Source organism: Astatotilapia calliptera, chromosome 23 (genome assembly GCF_900246225.1).
Source record: "Astatotilapia calliptera chromosome 23, fAstCal1.2, whole genome shotgun sequence".
Lineage (NCBI taxonomy): Eukaryota > Metazoa > Chordata > Actinopteri > Cichliformes > Cichlidae > Astatotilapia > Astatotilapia calliptera.
In genome coordinates this window covers 41,284,912-41,304,200 of record NC_039323.1, presented here as the reverse complement: position 1 = coordinate 41,304,200, position 19,289 = coordinate 41,284,912, and the positions used below count along the sequence as shown (strand labels likewise).

Sequence of the window (19,289 nt, the reverse complement as noted above, 5' to 3'; positions counted from 1 at the left end):
GTGAGCGTGTAGTGAGCGTGTAGTGAGCGTGTAGTGAGCGTGTAGTGAGCGTGTAGTTAGTGTGTAGTGAGTGTGTAGTTAGCGTGTAGTTAGCGTGTAGTGAGTGTGTAGTGAGCGTGTAGTGAGCGTGTAGTGAGTGTGTAGTTAGCGTGTAGTTAGCGTGTAGTGAGTGTGTAGTTAGTGTGTAGTGAGTGTGTAGTTAGCGTGTAGTTAGCGTGTAGTGAGTGTGTAGTGAGCGTGTAGTGAGCGTGTAGTGAGTGTGTAGTTAGTGTGTAGTTAGTGTGTAGTGAGTGTGTAGTGAGTGTGTAGTTAGCGTGTAGTTAGCGTGTAGTTAGCGTGTAGTGAGTGTGTAGTTAGTGTGTAGTTAGTGTGTAGTGAGTGTGTAGTGAGTGTGTAGTGAGTGTGTAGTTAGCGTGTAGTTAGCGTGTAGTTAGCGTGTAGTTAGCGTGTAGTCAGTGTGTAGTGAGTGTGTAGTCAGTGTGTAGTCAGTGTGTAGTTAGTGTGTAGTGAGCGTGTAGTTAGTGTGTAGTTAGTGTGTAGTCAGTGTGTAGTTAGTGTGTAGTCAGTGTGTAGTTAGTGTGTAGTTAGTGTGTAGTTAGTGTGTAGTGAGCGTGTAGTTAGTGTGTAGTTAGTGTGTAGTCAGTGTGTAGTTAGTGTGTAGTCAGTGTGTAGTTAGTGTGTAGTCAGTGTGTAGTGAGTGTGTAGTCAGTGTGTAGTCAGTGTGTAGTTAGTGTGTAGTTAGTGTGTAGTGAGCGTGTAGTTAGTGTGTAGTCAGTGTGTAGTGAGTGTGTAGTCAGTGTGTAGTCAGTGTGTAGTTAGTGTGTAGTTAGTGTGTAGTGAGCGTGTAGTTAGTGTGTAGTTAGTGTGTAGTTAGTGTGTAGTTAGTGTGTAGTGAGTGTGTAGTCAGTGTGTAGTCAGTGTGTAGTTAGTGTGTAGTGAGCGTGTAGTTAGTGTGTAGTTAGTGTGTAGTCAGTGTGTAGTTAGTGTGTAGTGAGTGTGTAGTTAGCGTGTAGTTAGCGTGTAGTTAGCGTGTAGTTAGCGTGTAGTTAGTGTGTAGTCAGTGTGTAGTGAGTGTGTAGTCAGTGTGTAGTCAGTGTGTAGTTAGTGTGTAGTGAGCGTGTAGTTAGTGTGTAGTTAGTGTGTAGTCAGTGTGTAGTTAGTGTGTAGTCAGTGTGTAGTTAGTGTGTAGTTAGTGTGTAGTTAGTGTGTAGTGAGCGTGTAGTTAGTGTGTAGTTAGTGTGTAGTCAGTGTGTAGTTAGTGTGTAGTCAGTGTGTAGTTAGTGTGTAGTCAGTGTGTAGTTAGTGTGTAGTCAGTGTGTAGTGAGTGTGTAGTCAGTGTGTAGTCAGTGTGTAGTTAGTGTGTAGTGAGCGTGTAGTTAGTGTGTAGTCAGTGTGTAGTGAGTGTGTAGTCAGTGTGTAGTCAGTGTGTAGTTAGTGTGTAGTTAGTGTGTAGTGAGCGTGTAGTTAGTGTGTAGTTAGTGTGTAGTTAGTGTGTAGTCAGTGTGTAGTTAGTGTGTAGTTAGTGTGTAGTCAGTGTGTAGTTAGTGTGTAGTGAGTGTGTAGTGAGCGTGTAGTTAGCGTGTAGTTAGTGTGTAGTGAGTGTGTAGTTAGTGTGTAGTGAGCGTGTAGTGAGCGTGTAGTTAGCGTGTAGTTAGTGTGTAGTGAGTGTGTAGTTAGTGTGTAGTGAGTGTGTAGTTAGCGTGTAGTTAGTGTGTAGTGAGCGTGTAGTGAGCGTGTAGTTAGCGTGTAGTTAGTGTGTAGTGAGTGTGTAGTTAGTGTGTAGTGAGTGTGTAGTTAGCGTGTAGTTAGCGTGTAGTTAGTGTGTAGTGAGTGTGTAGTTAGTGTGTAGTGAGCGTGTAGTTAGTGTGTAGTGAGTGTGTAGTTAGCGTGTAGTTAGTGTGTAGTGAGCGTGTAGTGAGCGTGTAGTTAGCGTGTAGTTAGTGTGTAGTGAGTGTGTAGTTAGTGTGTAGTTAGTGTGTAGTTAGTGTGTAGTCAGTGTGTAGTTAGTGTGTAGTTAGTGTGTAGTGTAGTCAGTAGTGTTGTGTGTCAGAACAATGAGGCGCCTGCTGAGTGTTACAGGTGTTACAGCAGTGACACATCTGCTGCTGTCAGGCCTGCAGGTATCAGGCTGTTGTTCTCCTTCATCTCATAGTGGACACGAATTATTTTTGGAGCGACACAAATAATTTGTGTGGCATCAGATTTGATGCAGAACAGCTGATTGTTCTGTAAATAGTTTGAAATGTTTGTTTAAAAAACACCTTGGCACATGCCTGCTGCTGCTCACAGTGGACCAAGGGACGCTCAGGGAGTTTGTGTGTTCGCTCAGACACATGAAACATTAGAGGCAACATCACACTGCTTATAGCACTTACATTCTTAATTCATCCAGTAAGTATAACATTAAAACAAGCATGAAGTGCTGAAGGGGGACATTTTAAGCTATGGAAGAATAGTGGAGGAGAGCTTCTAAGCATTCTAAGCATAATTGTGTGAAATGAGTGTGTGTTACCTCTGTGCTCAGGTGACGGTGTGTCTTGTGGAAGTTCAGACAGAAAGAGTCCCACATCATCCAGAGCCTTGGTCATAACGGGCTCTTTCGCTCGCAGCTCCCTCTTGAAACCCTGTAAAAGCACACATACTTTTTGCATTTGTACTAAACTAAACATCAGACAGTCAGTTCCACCCTTCAGTGTCATATCTGGGACTAAAAGACTGAGCTTGATGTGACTTTATACAGAGAAATCTGTCTCAAAAGGGTTACAAATGCATAGGGTACGATCAGAGGCATAAACACATGTGTGCAGTGATCTGTCTGTAACTTTTGAGGACTCACAAGTGCTTCAATCCACACACAAAGTCATTAGTTGTTCACAGAGTCTATTAATAAAGCTTCACAAATGGAATAATTTTCTCTTTCAAAAAGCTTTCTGTGGATACGAATGTCTAAAAATACAGGCAGTGGCCAGTGGTGGCCCTCAGCCTCAGTAGATGCAAAGGGTACTTTCAAAATCCTAAGTCACCTTGTTCTTAGGTTATCACACTGAAAAAGATTTTCAGAAAACTTGACCTCTGACCCCTGACCTTGAGGCCAAGATCACTGAGATTCAAACTTGTCTGATATTCATACTAGATGTGCCTATGGTTTCAAAATCCTGTCACTTCCTTCTCAAGTGATCACAAACTCAGGTATCCATGTTGAACGACAATACCCCATCAGCCTTTTACAGCTGAGGGGTAATAAAATACTTGCAACATCCTTCTCACTCACTTACAAAACCTTTCCTAAGTGAGAGGTTTCACTCCTGATACGCATGGATCACACTGCATGCCCACGTGGGGTTTTGAGATGTCTGAGAGGAGAAGCCAGCTCTCCTGCCTCAGTAGAACTGTGTAAGGCAGATAAGACGGACCGCCATGATGGAGAGCAGTTTGTTGTTGTTTGTTTGATCTCCTGTCCCTCACTGACTCAAAAGGCTCCAGACTCTGGGTAATGATGGTTCCAGCTCTGTGAATCATTTTGTTAATCCTGCTGGCACTGATGGAGACAACGGCAAAGGAAGTCGCCAATAAAGGATCTGAGAAGCTTCTTGTACACACCATCACTGTTGGTCCATCCATCCAAACTCTCATTCAGGTGAACTCCGTACCTGTACCTGTAGTACCTGTAGGTGTTCACTGGTTCCACCTCCATACACATGTTAATGGGCCTGCTTACTTATCTTCATTTAGATGAAGATACATATGCAAATATGCACGCTGTATCCTTTTCAACGTTTTCTTGTTCCTAGACCTGACGACCCTCCTGTCTTCTTTAGTGGAGTGATCTAGGACTAGAACAGTGCACTTTGATGCAACCTCAAAGGCTGAAGGTGATTTTAGACTAAAATCCTGGGTTTTCCTCCAATCATTAAATCTGACTACAAAGCAGGCTATAATTATAAGTTGATGAGTTTATTCACTCACATCTTTGATGTCACTGCGTGCTGCCTAGGGGAATTAATCTGAGTTAATATTTCTCTAATTAATTCTGTTTAAAGGCAGAAACTGATCATTTTGATTGAGCTTTAGTTAAAAAAACAATTTGTCGAAGGTTATCATGTGCTGATGTCACTTCCTGTGCAGATATATTGTCGATTCCTGTTTGTGAAAAGTCATGGCAGTCGTGTTGACAATTAGCTGAACACAATCTGCACCAAGAAGCAATGTTGAGTGAGCGTTCTACCATGCTGCACCTCCTACCCGGTGTATGTCCAGCTGAGCCTGCACGGCCGGGACGTCCCCCCCTACAGGTCGCTCCTGCTCTAGCTGCTGACTTTTCAACCTTAGCCAGTTCAACAGTTCTTGCAGCGACATGTGAACCCTCTTCCAGGGGGCCATCTCTGAGTCCAGGTGGGCCCTTGAAACAGAAACACAAACATTTTTTCTTTCTCTGTAGTTTCAACAACAGTCGTTTACAGTTCTTTGCGTTGTTGGAACCATTGCAACCGCTCACCTCATGCGGAGGGTCTTGTTGTGCAGGTCATTCCACCGCTGGGTCATGTTGCCAAGACGTCTCCTGAGCAGAGCCCCATCCTCGGAGTCCCCCAGTGACGTAAGAATCCTCTGCCCATTTTCATCCAGGGAGTGATACAGTTCTGTGTGGCCGTCAATCTCTATTTGGAGGTCCTATAATTGCCAGAAATGGAGAAACAGCATGAAAAACTGTAAAATTCGGTTACAGCACACACTGAATTTTTTGGTAACATCAGCAATCTTTCAGGACTTTCACTGATTGGTGCTTAAAATCAGATGATGATCCGTTAATCAAGATATCAACCGTATTTATATTTATATTTACATCAACCGTTTGTATTTTAATTTCTTAGCACTGTAATGTCAAAATGTATAAAACTCCGGTGATTTCACTTCTGTACATTTTGTCCTACAGACAGTCCATTACTGAAGCTCTTTATGTTCCCAATTAGTATTTGACAGTCCAACCTTTTGTCAAGTAAAAAGGAAAAAAGATCCATTTGATGATGGAACGACCAAAATAACAGATATGGCGATATGGGGCCAGGGTGGTGGCGGTGAGGGTTAGTGACAGCCCGAGAGCAGGGGTAATGAAGATGTTGCTGTTCTGCTGTGGATCCTGCAGAACCCTTCACCCAGATGTAAGCAGGGAGCATGGTGGGGATGTGAAACAACAGTGAAACATTTGTTCTGATCAGAGAACGTTTCACTGCAATGTCCTGGAAGTGGGGAAGTGGAGACTCAGTGATCTTCTCTGCTGTCTTCAGCCCTCTCTGCAGGGATTTCCGGCACTGCAGGCCCCTGACCACACAGATATTCATGTCAGTAAGCTCTCTATAGTACCCTTGTAGAAACTGGTAAGGATACGAGAGGGTAAGTGACCTCTCCTCGTCCGGAGCTCTCCTAGCAACAGCTCTGGTGTGCAGTGACCGGGACAAAGTGTCTGTTATCTGTACTCTCTGGAACTTGGTGCTGCTGACCAGGTCCACTGCTGTTCTGTTAATGACTGTGTGGGACTGTGCCGACTTCCCCTTAAGTCGACAATGAGCTCTTTGGTTGTTTTCAGCACAGACAATGTGGTTGTTCTCCAGTCTCTCAAAGGACATCACAATGGGACTGAGTGCTTTGGGGCAGTCGTCATGAAGATACGGGCACTTGGGCACTTGAATGTTGGCAGCAATCTTAAAGAATCAAATGGAATCCCCTTTTATTGTCACTGTATATGTAGAATGAAATTGTGGATGCTCACCACCAGCTGTGCATGGAATAATAATATGAATAGCAGGACAGCAAGAATGAATAACAGACTAGATTACATACGCACAAGAGGTATGTATACAAAACAGGAGGCACACAATAAAAAGGCACACATTAGAGAACAGTTTACAGAGTGCTTGAAAATAGTGTAAAACACTTGGTCTGAGTATAGAGTCCATGTGCGAGTGTCCTGGAGGTGTGTGACCTCATTGACCAGAAGCGCCATCTGGGGGGCAGCAGGTCAAATCCGTGGTGGGCGGGAAGCAAGTCGTTACATCTGATGGCCCTTGCAGCCCGTTCTCACTCTCGAGGCGTAACATGTCGACGTTTTGTCACCTAGCGTAAAATGTTACGCTTTGGGAGTGAGAACGTGTTGGCCCTGGAGTCAGGAGGTGCTGGTAATGGCCTCCAGAGGTGGCAGAGGATGGCCAATGACTTTTTTGGGGAGTGTTAATTAGCCTCTGCACAGCCTTTCTGTTTTCAGTCCTGGCCTCTGCGTACCAAACACACGGTGGTAGAAGCAGCAGCTTCTGGTCCAGGTTATTCTTCCTCTGAATGCAGGACAAATGAAAAATGTCTAAAAGAGCTGAAGCTGGTCGGTCAGGACACCAAGCTGGTGTGTTGTCAGTGCCGGCTGCTTTTCTTACGTTCCCTCTCCTCAAAGTCGTATAGAGCGCTGTTCCTTGCAGGTGTATGACTAAATGCCTCAACCCTTCATAGTGTTTGTTTACTTACTTATTCAGAAAGGTTGTCTTGTTCACACAGGGTGGAGGAGTAGCTTTAAACTCTTTGATGGCGTTGATACTTTGCCACATTCGTCTCTTGTTTGCATGGTCATGGAAGAACTTCTGTATTCTCTTACCAAAGTCATGCTTCGTTGCTCTTATGGCATTGTTCAAGTTGGGTCTTGCTGATCTGGGTGCCATCATATCACATTACACCTAAAACCGTCACTTTGTGCTTTCATTGCAAGCACCCCTTGGTCATCCACAGTTTGTCACCAGGAATGTCATCTAACAAAGACATCTTCCACATATTTCTAAACTTATGGAGACACTAACTCAGCGTACTCATCTACACTCAGTTGCAGATGCCTTGAACACATCTGTTAATACATTCAATACAATACATCTTTTAATGCTTCTGTGGCTCCTGTAGAGCACTTGCTTCACAGTGGGGTTTTCTCTGATTATTAAGCACTTCTATGCAGGAAGCAGCATAACAGAAAAATGGTCTGACGAGCAGAGGTGGGGGCAGGGTGTTGCCTTAAATGCTTCCTTAATGTTTGAATAGGCGAGGTAAACTCAGGCTAGGTGAAAATCAGTGTCACTTCATCTTATTTTAATTTGGTGCCTTCATAAAGAGACTCCTGCATTTGAATTACTGGCTTTATTAATAGCTAATACATCATTTACTAATGCTTTATACATAAATTCAATCATTAAGGGAAAATGTCCATTTCAGGAGTCTTCAGAATTCTGTGATACCTGATAAGACAGACAATAGTTACCTTAATGCCTTACATACTGTCTATTAAGTATTAGTAAATGACTTATTTACAAATTCTGTGCTCAAAAAATTACGATATCAATTCTTTGTGTCTGACTTTATCTACTTTTTCTTATTTTAATTCTCTTAATGTTATTGTCATTGTTTGAGTATTGGCTAATTACCTTCCACATGTTCTTTATATTACTAAAGTAAAAGAGAGCTGCAGTAGACGTCTGACCTCTCACAGAAAAAAAATGGTACAGCCGGGACCCCAAGTTGTTTGCATGACTTGATGAATGTCAGATTGTTCTCACTCCCGAGGCGTAATACATCCCGAGGTATTCCATGGGAACGCGAAAGACAACCTTCCGCGTTCCTATGCTACGCACCGGGCTGTGGATGAAATCCAATAGAACGACCGTCCCACAGTAATAGACGTTCCAGCCATGTATTCCAGCCCTAACCTTATCCCTTAACCTTAACCAGCACTTTAATGATGTTAGTGTTTTCAGAGCGATTTAAGTAAGATAAACGTACTTGTGTAGATTCATTCCAAACAGTTCTCATGTTTCCTCATTTTTCCGACCTCGTAATACAGCGCTCCCTCGCTATAACGCGGTTCACCTTTCGCGGCCTCGCTGTTTCGCTGGTTTTTTTGTGTGCAATTTTGCATGTTTTTTTTTTTTTTACAGTGCATTGTGTTCTGCGTCCTGATTGGCTGTAGACCATTGTTAACCAACCTCCTGCCGTGTCTCCTGTACAGTCCAGAATACATTCAGCTTGTTAAATTTACACAAATCTTCGATCTCTAGCAGTGTGACTCTGAAGAGCTGCACTGTATGTTTGTAAGTTTCCTGCCCAACAAACGCAACGATGTCGACGAAACGACAACCGCAGGTCTTTGGTTTCATTCTCTAATACTGGACTTATTTTTCTACAAGGTTTGAACTTTGAGAGTTTAAACAAGAGAGAAAAGTGAAAATGTTCAGCCTGTCTGAGAAAAGTGTATAAAGTGTGTAGTGACGGGTTTTACATCCTTAAAACAGCTATAATAATTGTAAAAAATAAGGTTGGCTACTTCGCAGATTTCACCTATCACGGGTTATTTTAGAACGTAACTACCGCGACATACGAGGGACGGCTGCATAGGGAAGCAGTAATATACAGGCGATTTGTCACCTTGTGGAAAATGTTACGCTTTGGGAGTGAGAACGTGTTGTGAATATAGTCTCATCAGTTTTACCACAATGCTATGCAATTCAATTTTAGAAAATGCTTTATTTAATTGGAAAAATATGACACATTACTTGATTGTACCCCAAACTGTGGAATAACACTAGCATTCCCAACATTAGATCTAGTCCATGTGTAATACAAACTACTCATCCCTTATTTTACTGTGATGATTGGTGGGTTCAAAAAGGTCAATAACATGCTTCTTTGTGGTTATCTTGTGGCAAAGCAATCAAACCACTTGTTTCTTTTGAGTCCTCTTTTTGGAAAATTGCATTCTCCCAACTTTGTGGAAACACTTTGGGGATGCCCCCTTTCTTTTCCAACATGACTGTGCACCAGTGCACAAAGCAAGGGCATGGGTGAGGCAGTTTGATGTGGCAGAATTTATCTGTCCAGCACAGAGTCCTGACCTCAGCCTGACAGAGTAGAAGAATGGGCAAATGTTAATATAAACACACTCCTAAACCTTGTGGAAAGTCTTCCCGGAAGCGTTGAAGCTGCTACAGCTGCAAAGAGTGGGCAGACATCATATTAAAATCCTATGGATTAAGCATAGAGTGCCACAAGTTCATGTGTGTGTACACACAGACAAATACTTCTGGCAATAGTGGACGGTATCGAGCATTTCTGCTCAATTTGAGTACTCGAAGCTCTTTTACTACAAACACTAAAAATATGAAACTGAATTTGACAGAACTTCTTATGTTTCTGTGCTTTGTGAAGAGGACGTGTCACTAACTCACCATTTTTATTAAAGAATCAACAGTGTCTTTAGAGCAAATCTTCTTATAAAAATAAACTGGAGTCAGTGAATAAAAACATGCTCCTCCTTTTTGGGAAGAGAAAAAACAAGAAGCGCTGAGGACATTATAAATAGGAGTTAAGTAAGTGCACTTGTTTACAAGAGAGCACAACTCCAGAGGGCAAGTGTGATACTAACACTGACATTTTAGGATTTTGATGTCCACCTGTTTTCATTACAATACAATGATGTCATCCTGTTATGGTGTTATTGTGACGGTGTTGAGAAAATAAAAGTGTTGTACAGCTGCGTCCATGCCCTTTCAAGATGATACACTCTACTCTATATGGTTTCTTGAAATTGTCAAGGTCACACAATGAAGATCAAGGTCAGCTGCTTAGCCAACACGGGAGATCATGTCCCCCCTACGACACTGTTGTGAAGTTTAAAGACTTTCAATTAAAAATACAAAAATCCCAGCCCTGCACAGCCTGGCGACCTGTCCGGGGTGCACCCTGCCTCTCGCCCAAACACACAAAATCTGAAACATGATATCATGAAAACTGTGGGCGCTAGACTGCTAACAAACAATCAAATGGAACAAATGACACAGGGGGCAGGAGGATTTTATTACGATTACCATGTGATCTAAATGATGACACAATGTCAGGCAGTCCAACAGTTTGCATTTTTACCTTGATTTCTGCCTTTTAAATGAATAGTTCCAGAAGTCGTGCGAAAGAAAAATCTTTCCTACTGTTAATCTCAAATGCCCCACAACAGAATCGAGCTTATATAAAATCAAGTACCGTAATTGTCGGGCTATAAGCCGCTACTTTTTGCACAAGCTTTGAACCCTGCGGCTTTTAGTCAGGTGCGGCTTTTCTATGGATTGTCCATGATTGTTGTCATATCGTAAGAGGATTTGTTTTGTTTGTTCCGCTGTTGTACGGCACTACGTTGCCTGGCGGAAGGATTGGGGTTCAAGAGTGGTATGTTAGTCACATGGCAACATAGTGCCGTACGAAGTAGCGCGAAAAACAAACTTCAAAGTAGCGCTACACGTTCAGCGGGAGGCGTGGATGATGAGCGGTGATAAACTTGCGAAAAGCAAGTTATGCTCAACTCTACCGGTGGAATCTGACAGCGTGGAAAAGTTTGAAAACATCCACGATCACCAACGGATTTTGAAGGGCTGGACTGCTGCATGATGGAGAGGAGGACACCGCCACGGCCCTTCAGAGGGTGTTCGACTCTGACACTGACAACGAGGATTTCTTTGGTTTTGAAAGTGACAACGAAGGAAAGAAGCTGAGAGTGGATGACGAAGCCATCCTGAGCCTGTTCGTATCCGACATTGGAGAAGAGGACTTTGGTGGTTTTAGTGGCAGGAAGATGGTGGTGAATGACTGACTTTTCTTCTTGTTAAAGCCGTGTCACTGCACCTGAGCATAAAAGGTAGTCCGAATCTATTTTTCTGGTGTGCTGTAGGTTACTGTTATGTACTACATGTGCAAATATGTATCCATAACTTGTTTTTCAAAATATTAATAAAAGGGGTGTGTCTCCAAACAGCCATCTCTTTCCTGACAATTCCCTTTGTGCATATTCTCTTACATATGATAAGTCAACATTGAAACACCTGCGGCTTTTATTCAGGTGCGGCTAATGTATGTACAAAACAGGATTTTCCCCTGATTTTAGCTTGTGCGGCTAATATTCAGGTGCGCTTTGTAGTCCAGGAAATACGGTATATTAACTGTTTTGTAGCCAGGAAAAAAATTAACTCTTGAGATTAAAAATTTCCCCTTTTAAGAGTCTCCTGACCAAGCAGTACAATCCTTGGTTGCATACATTAAATCACATACACATAGAAATCCATGCACCAGTTAAGTACAGTCAGAGTAAAAAAATAACACAACCCAGATCATGCTAAAAGTGCTACTGAATGCCACAAACAAAGGAACAATATTCAGGCAAAACAGCAGCCTGCATTAGTTCTTTAGAATCGCTTTAAAGTCATTAAGTGAGACCAGCTCCTTACGTTGATTCTGCAGCTGATTCCAGGAGCAGGAAGCTGCACATGTGAAAGCTCAAATTTAGTGTGAAGCTTTGAGACAGACGGAATAAATCTTGGGAAATAAGATGTATAAGAATATATCAGTCATATATATCATATATACGTCATGACAAAGCAGACCAGCAAAGGAGTGGTGAGTAAGAGCTTGTAATCCAGCATATTTAAGGATACATGCATATAAATCGCATTGCTATAATCAAGTATAGACATAAAACTGGGAACAACAAGTCTCTTTCTTCTCTCAAAGTACAAGCAGGACTTTTAGTCTAAAGTAAAAACCACAATTCAGTTTTTTCACCAGTTGCTGAAACTGAGGCGTAAACGAGAGCGAGTCATCAACTGAAGTCCTAAGTAGCTGTAATCAGATACTAACTCAATCTCAAAGCCAAGAATTGTAGTAATACACAAAAGGTTACTTGGTTCAGATTTTTAATTTGTGAACACCATCGATTTTTTTTGGTCAGCATTCAAAACAAGTTTTAAATGCCACAGGTTATTCTGTAGCGTAGTGAAAGTTGATTTAACAGATTACAACCTATATGAATCATCTCAAAAGTTTAGTGTAAATGTCAGTAGAGTAAATGTTCCAAATGAATCTACTTGGTTTTTATTCCCAACCTGAACATGGTAGACCTTTCTGCGCAGCATCGTCCAGACTGAACCCTGGAATCCCCAAAATCACACATCAAAAAGAAGAAGCACCTCCATTAAGCCCCATTTCATTCCTTCTAGCTTCCAGCAGGCTGAATTACACTGCCCTCTGTTTAAGTGTTGGTGACACAGTGAGACGTTCAGATAAAGAGGAAGAGAGGGAGGGTCAGTCGCACATAAAAAAGAGAGATGGAGTTGAACGTCTGAGTCAGAGTGAACACAGGGTACGAGAAAGAGTTAAAATGACGATGAAAGACGCAGAGAAACTTTCAAGGTTACATAAAATGATGAGTGTACTTCTTTTCCAATTAAACCTTATCTGCATGTTGTAGCCGAGGGAACGAGTGAGACTTCATAGGATGCTGTGTACTTTTAGCACCCATCATTGTAACTGGACAAAGACAACTATCTCAGTGCTACACACAGTGCTACACACAGTGCTACTGTTGTACTGAGAGAGCTCTGTGTGTACATGTGTGTGTGTCCCCGTAGGTGTGTTGTGTGTGTGTGAATTTCTGATTTTAAATGTGCTGCTTGTGTGTTTCCTTGTAGTGCATGCACTGCACACTGTGTCACAGTGGTTGTGTGTGCATCACTGTACATGCTGTGCTACCAGAGAGTGTGTGTGGGTGCAGGGTGAGGGTTGACGGTCAGAATATGTTTTCTTGCAGAACAGAGCGTTCCCTTCACCCAACACCCACAATGCATTGGGGGAATTCGGGATTTGTGTGCAGACAGTGACAGTCCAATCAAATCTCACCATGTCAGCATTCCTGTCATACTAGCCAGAGCAGAGTTGAAGAAGGGCTAAAAACTGGAAATATACTGGATGTGTGGCAGATGAGACTAAAGTCTAATCATTAGTCTTTTTATCCATATCAGGGTTGCGAGAGCGGGCTCGAAACTATCCCAGTTATCAGAGGGTGAGAGGCGGGGTAAACCCTGCACAGAATACCAGTCTGTTGCAGAGCTAACGCAGAGACAGACAACACTCTCCTTAACACCTGTGGTCAATTTAGAATCACCAATGAACATAACCCTACTAACTGCATGTCTTTGAACTATGGGAGGAAGCTGGAGTACCTGGAAAGAACCCACATTGGTTTTACTTTCTCACTAATCCTTCATGGAGTTTTTCCTTGCCTAACTTAATTAAACTGTGTTAATGGTATAACCAATTTAATGATTAATTCTGATGACAAACATGTTTGAACTTACAGCTTTCATCACTGCAATGTGAACCCCTCAAAACCAAACACAAAAATAAAATGTTTTTATATGTAAAAGCCAGATGAGGTCCAAACACCAATCAGCAAAGAAGACACTAAATTGCTGGTTAGTAAATGAATATGTGTTTAAGGCTGTTTGTTTTATCCAATGAGGAGGTCTAAGCACTCCTTGCTGCGCTGTGCAGCATGCACTATGTTGTTTAGCTTGTGTCTGGGAGTTTTGTCCTCGGGATCAACCGGTTTTAGTCTGAGGTTATGGCTGGGTCTGAAGTGCACTGATGTTATGCTTGCAGATAAATCTCCTGAGTTTCTCAGATAAACAACAAAGTTGTTACTAGGGCTGCTCAATTAATCGAATTTTAATCTCGATTACGATCTGGGCTTTCAGCGATCATTAAAAATGACTGAGCCGATTATTAGCCCCTCCCTCGTGCTTTACTCTCGCGCTGCTCCGTGTGACAAATCGAGCGCACCTCTCTGCAGAAGCTAAGCAGAAGTTATTTGGAGAGGAGAGTGACTGCTGCTGGTTGAACAGAGGTAAAAAAACTTCAGTGGTGTGGAAACATTATGGGTTCAGTCAGACGTGGATCAAGTAGACACAGTGTGTAAACTTTGCTACGGTGTCGTAGCTGCACCACAGAGCAACACTGCAAAGTTCACTAAACACAGATGTTTACATTTTTCATAGATTTTTTATATTGCAAACATTTGCACTGTTATCAGTATTTGCACTATTTTATATTATTTTTTAAAGTCATTATTCAACACATTGTTATTGTTAAATAAATATCGTCAAATAATTGAGATCTCAATGTCAGTGAGAATAATCGTGATCATCATTTTTGCCATAATCGAGCCGCCCTAGCTGTTAGATCTCTTTCTCCCTTGTTGGTGTCCAGGCCCAGCTGGGAAAACCACGTGTTTTAAGAGCTTTCTTTAATGTGTGTGTTCGTGTCTTTGGCTTAGAGGGAATGTTTTGTGCCCAGTGTTGCAGCGTCCAAATGACCAGGTTTGTGTTGTGGGAGTCAAAGAGTAGGTACTGGTGTGTGTGGGCTTTCAGTAACGTTCAGTGTTGAGGTTTCCATTCAGCAAGCTATTATCATTTTTTCTCTTCCCTGGTGAGCTTTACATTTCTAACCACTGAGTTGATGTGAACAGTGAAGGTTTCTACTTCTTGGGTTTAGATTTTGACCATTGTATCACATCCATACTCTTGTCTGTAGCAACTCTCGTATTTTAAGATATGTGGCGGTGAGGCAAAGGTCTAACAGTGTACAAATCTGATCATTTGCTGGCACTCTCCACTGCCTCCTTTGTAGGGATACAAGTGAAAAGGGAGACCACATTAAAGGACATTATGGTTTAATCTGGTTTGGCACCAGCAGCAGCAGCAGCAGACCTATCTTCAGCCTCCAAACCTGTGTGTGCTATGAGACCAGTTAGGTTTTCTAAATAGTATTGTAAATAGTTTTGTCCTTTTTCAAATAGCAAAGGGCTGAGCTGCCTATTTATTTCTGTACATTTATCTTGTGTAATAAGTCAGGGAGTTATGGGGTAGTGCTTGGATTGGCTTGTTTTGTTTGTAATTTTGCCCTGGAGCTTAAGCGTTGAGTTTTGATAGTATTGGTGCAGCAATAAATCTCACATTTATCTGTGACTTGGCCATTGGGTTTCTGGTTTTGGGGACCAGGGCGAGGTCACACTTTTTTATTCCTTATGTTGCACCTAGACCGAGGCATAACATGTCCCTGCTTGGATTTCCTTTACACAGACGTCCTCATCACTAAATGAATGATTCTAAACTGGCCACAGGTGTGGATGTGAGTGTATTGGTCCTCATGACTTAGCCCTGACAAGGTTAATCTTCAGGGCCTTATGCTGATTTCTGGAACGTGTATATGTCCATATCTGTACATAGATACAGAGCTAGCTATATCAGAAAGATGAGGTGCACCTGTGTATGGCCCACCTTCCACTGTTCCAGCAAGTTCCTTGCTGCCTCAGACTGCTCCTGCAATCTCTCCTTGTTCGTGGCATCTAGTAAAACATTGCAGGTCGTCTCAGCCTCCGTGAGCCAGTTGAGGAACTTTTCCAAATCAAAGTAGAACTGCTGCAGCAACTTTAGAGCAGCTTCCAAAGCTGCCTCCCTGTCCGAAACACTGAAATATCATGCTTTATTTTCAAGGACCAGGATGCGAGAGAGAGCGCGAGGAGGGTGGTAATACAAAGTTCATTTCCTTCAAGAACAGTTAAAGAAGCAATGACTGTTGAAACTATTTCAATAGTTTCAACAGGGTAAATAACAAAATCCTGCACTCTGCATGTGTTATTACTGAACTGCAAATTTAAAGTACATTTAAAAAGAATAACAGAATAAATATATAGAAAATACAATACGATTCCCTTAGCAGATAGAGAATAAATAAGAAAGATAAGTAAATACTGACCAGAGAGTGAGTGGTTTTCCTTTTTAGGATCAATTCTATTCCAAATGTAATGTAGCAGAAGTCAGTAAACAAGCCTAAAGATTTGATAGACGTAATATCCAGACTTCCATGATGGCTAAATAGCTTTAAAAGCTTTCTTGTTAGATAATGCAAATGCTCTTTTTATCATGCTCGTCTGTTATGTGGAAAACTAAACGTGTGCCTTTTGTGCCAGGAAATCACATCACGATTACTTCCTGACTAAACACGTTTTGCAAAAAGGTGAAATAGTCATTGTGGTGTTTTGACGGGGTAGTTGCACTAAAGTGCACTTATTATTTCCATGGAAACCAAGGCTGAAAGCGTAAGAATAGCATCGTTTAGAGACATCCATTAAGTCAAACACCAACATAGCTGCCTAAATGTTTATTTTTAATAAAAATAAAATAAATGCAGAATAAAATTTAAAATAATGCTTACCGCTTGTTGATGTATATGCAGGCAGTGTCCATGTTGTTGTTGATCTGGGTGACTTTGTGAGTGTCATCGTTGCCATATAGCGTCAGTAGTTTGTTGGCCAGTGTATTGGTTTCTTTGACTTGTATCTGGGATTGCTGCAGCTCCTTCATTAAGAGCTGGGTAAGCAGGGAGAAAACAAAGGCCAAATCATCAACACGATTACCTGGTTCCACCTGATTAGTACTCTAAGCGATCATCGTAACGGGCAGAACTCTGTCTAAATAAATAAATACATCTGGGTAAATTCACAGATGATTAAACATGCAACTGTTTTGCTGGTAAGACCTGAAATGAGTAAAGAAAATCAACAGCCTATGTATGCAAGATAATTCATAATTTGATTGGGGGGTTATATTGGTTGGATCTGATTAATGGGGGGCTCTTGTAAGCAGACTATATGTCTGTATAAATACAGTGAAATTCAGAATGCAGATCCCACCTTCAGTTCAGCGTTTTGTTTTTTCAGCGCATCAACTGTATAAGTGATCTCCTGCCATGAATCCAGTCTCTCATTGGCCTGTTTGACGACATGATCCACCCCCTTCTTGGCGTCCAGCCAGTTGGTAGAGTCTTGCAGCATGTTTTGTAGCTGCTTCATCCTATCAGACAGTTTGGTCTGACAGTCTTCCCAGTAAGCCTGGAGTCGATCAACTATGAAGAAAGAGAGAAAACACTGCTTAACAAGTTCTTTAGAATAAAATCACACAACTAGTAGAGGTGTCAGACAGTTTGAAAATAATACATGGACTGAGTCTGGAAACCTAAATCCATCCATCCATCCCTCCCTCCATCAGTGGGGATTTTGTATGACATACATACCTGTATACACTGGACAAAGACTCACATATATAATGTAATCACATATACTCGTATACACTATACATACCTACACTGGAGTGTTTGTATTGGAATCACTGCATTTAACCTACATATTCAATTCACAGGACACATATATTTAGGTCAAATATTACCTACAAGCATATTAATGAAGTCTGTGCCACTTGTTATATAAGCACCTGCTGATCCATACTGGTTACAATATAATAATTAGGCTCAACAAGTAATCTTTGATTGTGTTATAGCCAAAGGTGACAAGTCCAAACATTGGGCTAATTCAACTGCACTGCTGAGTATGCACTTGGGAGTCTCTTTACCCATTTTTGCTGCCCAAAAGTTGTGAACAATCCTTCTTTAACAAATATAGTAATCAAATCCATCCATCCATCCATGCATCCATCCATCCATCCATGCATCCACCCATCCATCCATCCATCCATCCATCCATCCATCCATCCTCTTCCTCTTATCCAATTCCAGGTTATTTAAGAAACCTAAATAAAAAAAACATATTTTTAAGATAGTTACTGTTGGACTTCTTCAGATAGAAAGAAGATGAGAATTTGAAGTTGAAAGAGAAAGCTGATAACTTTTGTACATTTGGCCTTTTGCGATAATTATACCTTTACTGGACAGTTACAGCTAGTACAACTAGCTCCCACACTCCCTGTTTGTCATGACTACACAACAAAGTCTCAGTTCTTGGCAGGAAGAGAACAGTAAACATTTGCATTTGATATCAAGGAACATATGATGCTTTGTAATCTCACAGGTAAAAACAAGACTTTTTTACACTATATATGACTGAATCTATTAAACTAAACTAAATTATGAGTAAAACACAAATAAAATCAGAATGTGCTATCAAAATGAACACTGTAGTAACTCCTCTCTTTGAGATGGTGATCTTTGCGAAAACAAGCAGTAAGAGAAGAAGAAGAGAACTGAGAACCTGCAGATTTGTAGAGGAGGAGTGTCCCCCAATATAAAATAGAAATATAGAGGAAAGGCTTTTGGCTTCAGGCTAATTTAATACAATTTGTGACTACAAAAGCATGCACACTTGGGCTGGGCAAAAACTGAAAAGTACTGTTGAAGGAGGTAGATCCGGCTCCAGTGATATCGGCTTCTGAACTGATTGATTGGTCATTATCATTTGATTATCATTTGATCTGTACCTGCAACTAGAGAAGGAAAATGCAAAAACTGAGTAGGAGCGATTGCAGTGTGACGTGGAACTTGAAAGAGTGAGGGTCGGGCGATATGTAAACATTTTCCAATTGGCAATAGTCAGTCCAATCGCCGATAGGCAATATATTCACGCATGCGCAGACTTTTTGATGGGCGGGGCAACATAATCATGCACGGACTGATTTGCGCGTGTTTAAACGCGGGCATCACGATTTTTTTTAACGCTTTCAACCCATCAGGAGCGCAGAAGGAACAAAATTTGGACAAACTGGAGGGGGAGACAGTAAAGGCTGGAAGTGGCAGAGAAGCAGACAGGCAGAGATTTATAAACTGGAAGAGGGGAGAGAAACAGACTAATGCTGAGTTTGCTTGGAACATTTTCCACCACTTTACATGTTGACGTGGTGCTGAGGAGGCAGGGACACATGATGATTTGTGTAACATGGTTATCTTGGAACAGTTTAATAGGAAGAAGGTGAAGACAGCTTCTGCAGCTTCTGTTATGGCAGATGAATATGTTTTGTCCAACTCCAGGCCTCGAGGGCCGGTGTCCTGCAGGGTTTAGATGTGTCCTCGATCCAACACAGCTGATTTAAATGGCTAATGATCAACATGTCTTGAAGTTCTCCAGAGGCCTGGTAATGAACTAATCATTTGATTCTGGTGTGTTGACCCAGGGTGAGATTTAAAACCTGCAGGACGCCGGCCATCGAGGCCTGGAGTTGGACACCCCTGATAAAGCCTAATATAGGCTCTAAATAAGCTTCACTTAGCCTCTGTGGGAGGCTAGGTGATGCTATGTTGCATGTGTATGTGTGAGACTTACTGCGCTCAGAAATAGCATTGCGGGTCTCTTGGCTGCTGGTTTTGTTCTTCAGGTTCTGGGCTGCTGTGATCTGTGTCTCCAGGAGGGGGCGACGTTGATCAAGATCCTGTAGAGAAGCCTGAAAACAATCATTTTAGTTTCTCAGTTGTTTTAACTTACTTATTGAATTTTCCAAGCAATTAAGGAGGAAAACAAATCAAGAATAAAGGTCTGTAGCATGTCTAGCTTGTCAGTTTAACCACTGACTGTTTTAAACTATTTGTGAGTCCTCAGTATCTACACACTGAGC

At 41.8% G+C, this 19,289-nt stretch overlaps 1 protein-coding gene across 12 annotated transcripts in view; it reads right to left on the bottom strand.

Moving 5' to 3' along the window:
* Nucleotides 1-19,289, bottom strand: part of dmd (dystrophin) — a 287,948-nt gene that overhangs the window by 71,726 nt on the left and 196,933 nt on the right. For all 12 annotated transcript variants that reach the window (XM_026159166.1, XM_026159171.1, XM_026159168.1 and 9 more), the window contains 7 exons: nucleotides 19,001-19,118; nucleotides 16,586-16,797; nucleotides 16,108-16,262; nucleotides 15,171-15,360; nucleotides 4,496-4,668; nucleotides 4,243-4,399; nucleotides 2,513-2,624 (listed from right to left, as the gene is read on the bottom strand). In XM_026159166.1, the coding sequence (XP_026014951.1) occupies nucleotides 2,513-2,624; nucleotides 4,243-4,399; nucleotides 4,496-4,668; nucleotides 15,171-15,360; nucleotides 16,108-16,262; nucleotides 16,586-16,797; nucleotides 19,001-19,118 (1,117 nt within the window). The remainder of the gene's footprint in view (nucleotides 1-2,512; nucleotides 2,625-4,242; nucleotides 4,400-4,495; nucleotides 4,669-15,170; nucleotides 15,361-16,107; nucleotides 16,263-16,585; nucleotides 16,798-19,000; nucleotides 19,119-19,289) is intronic.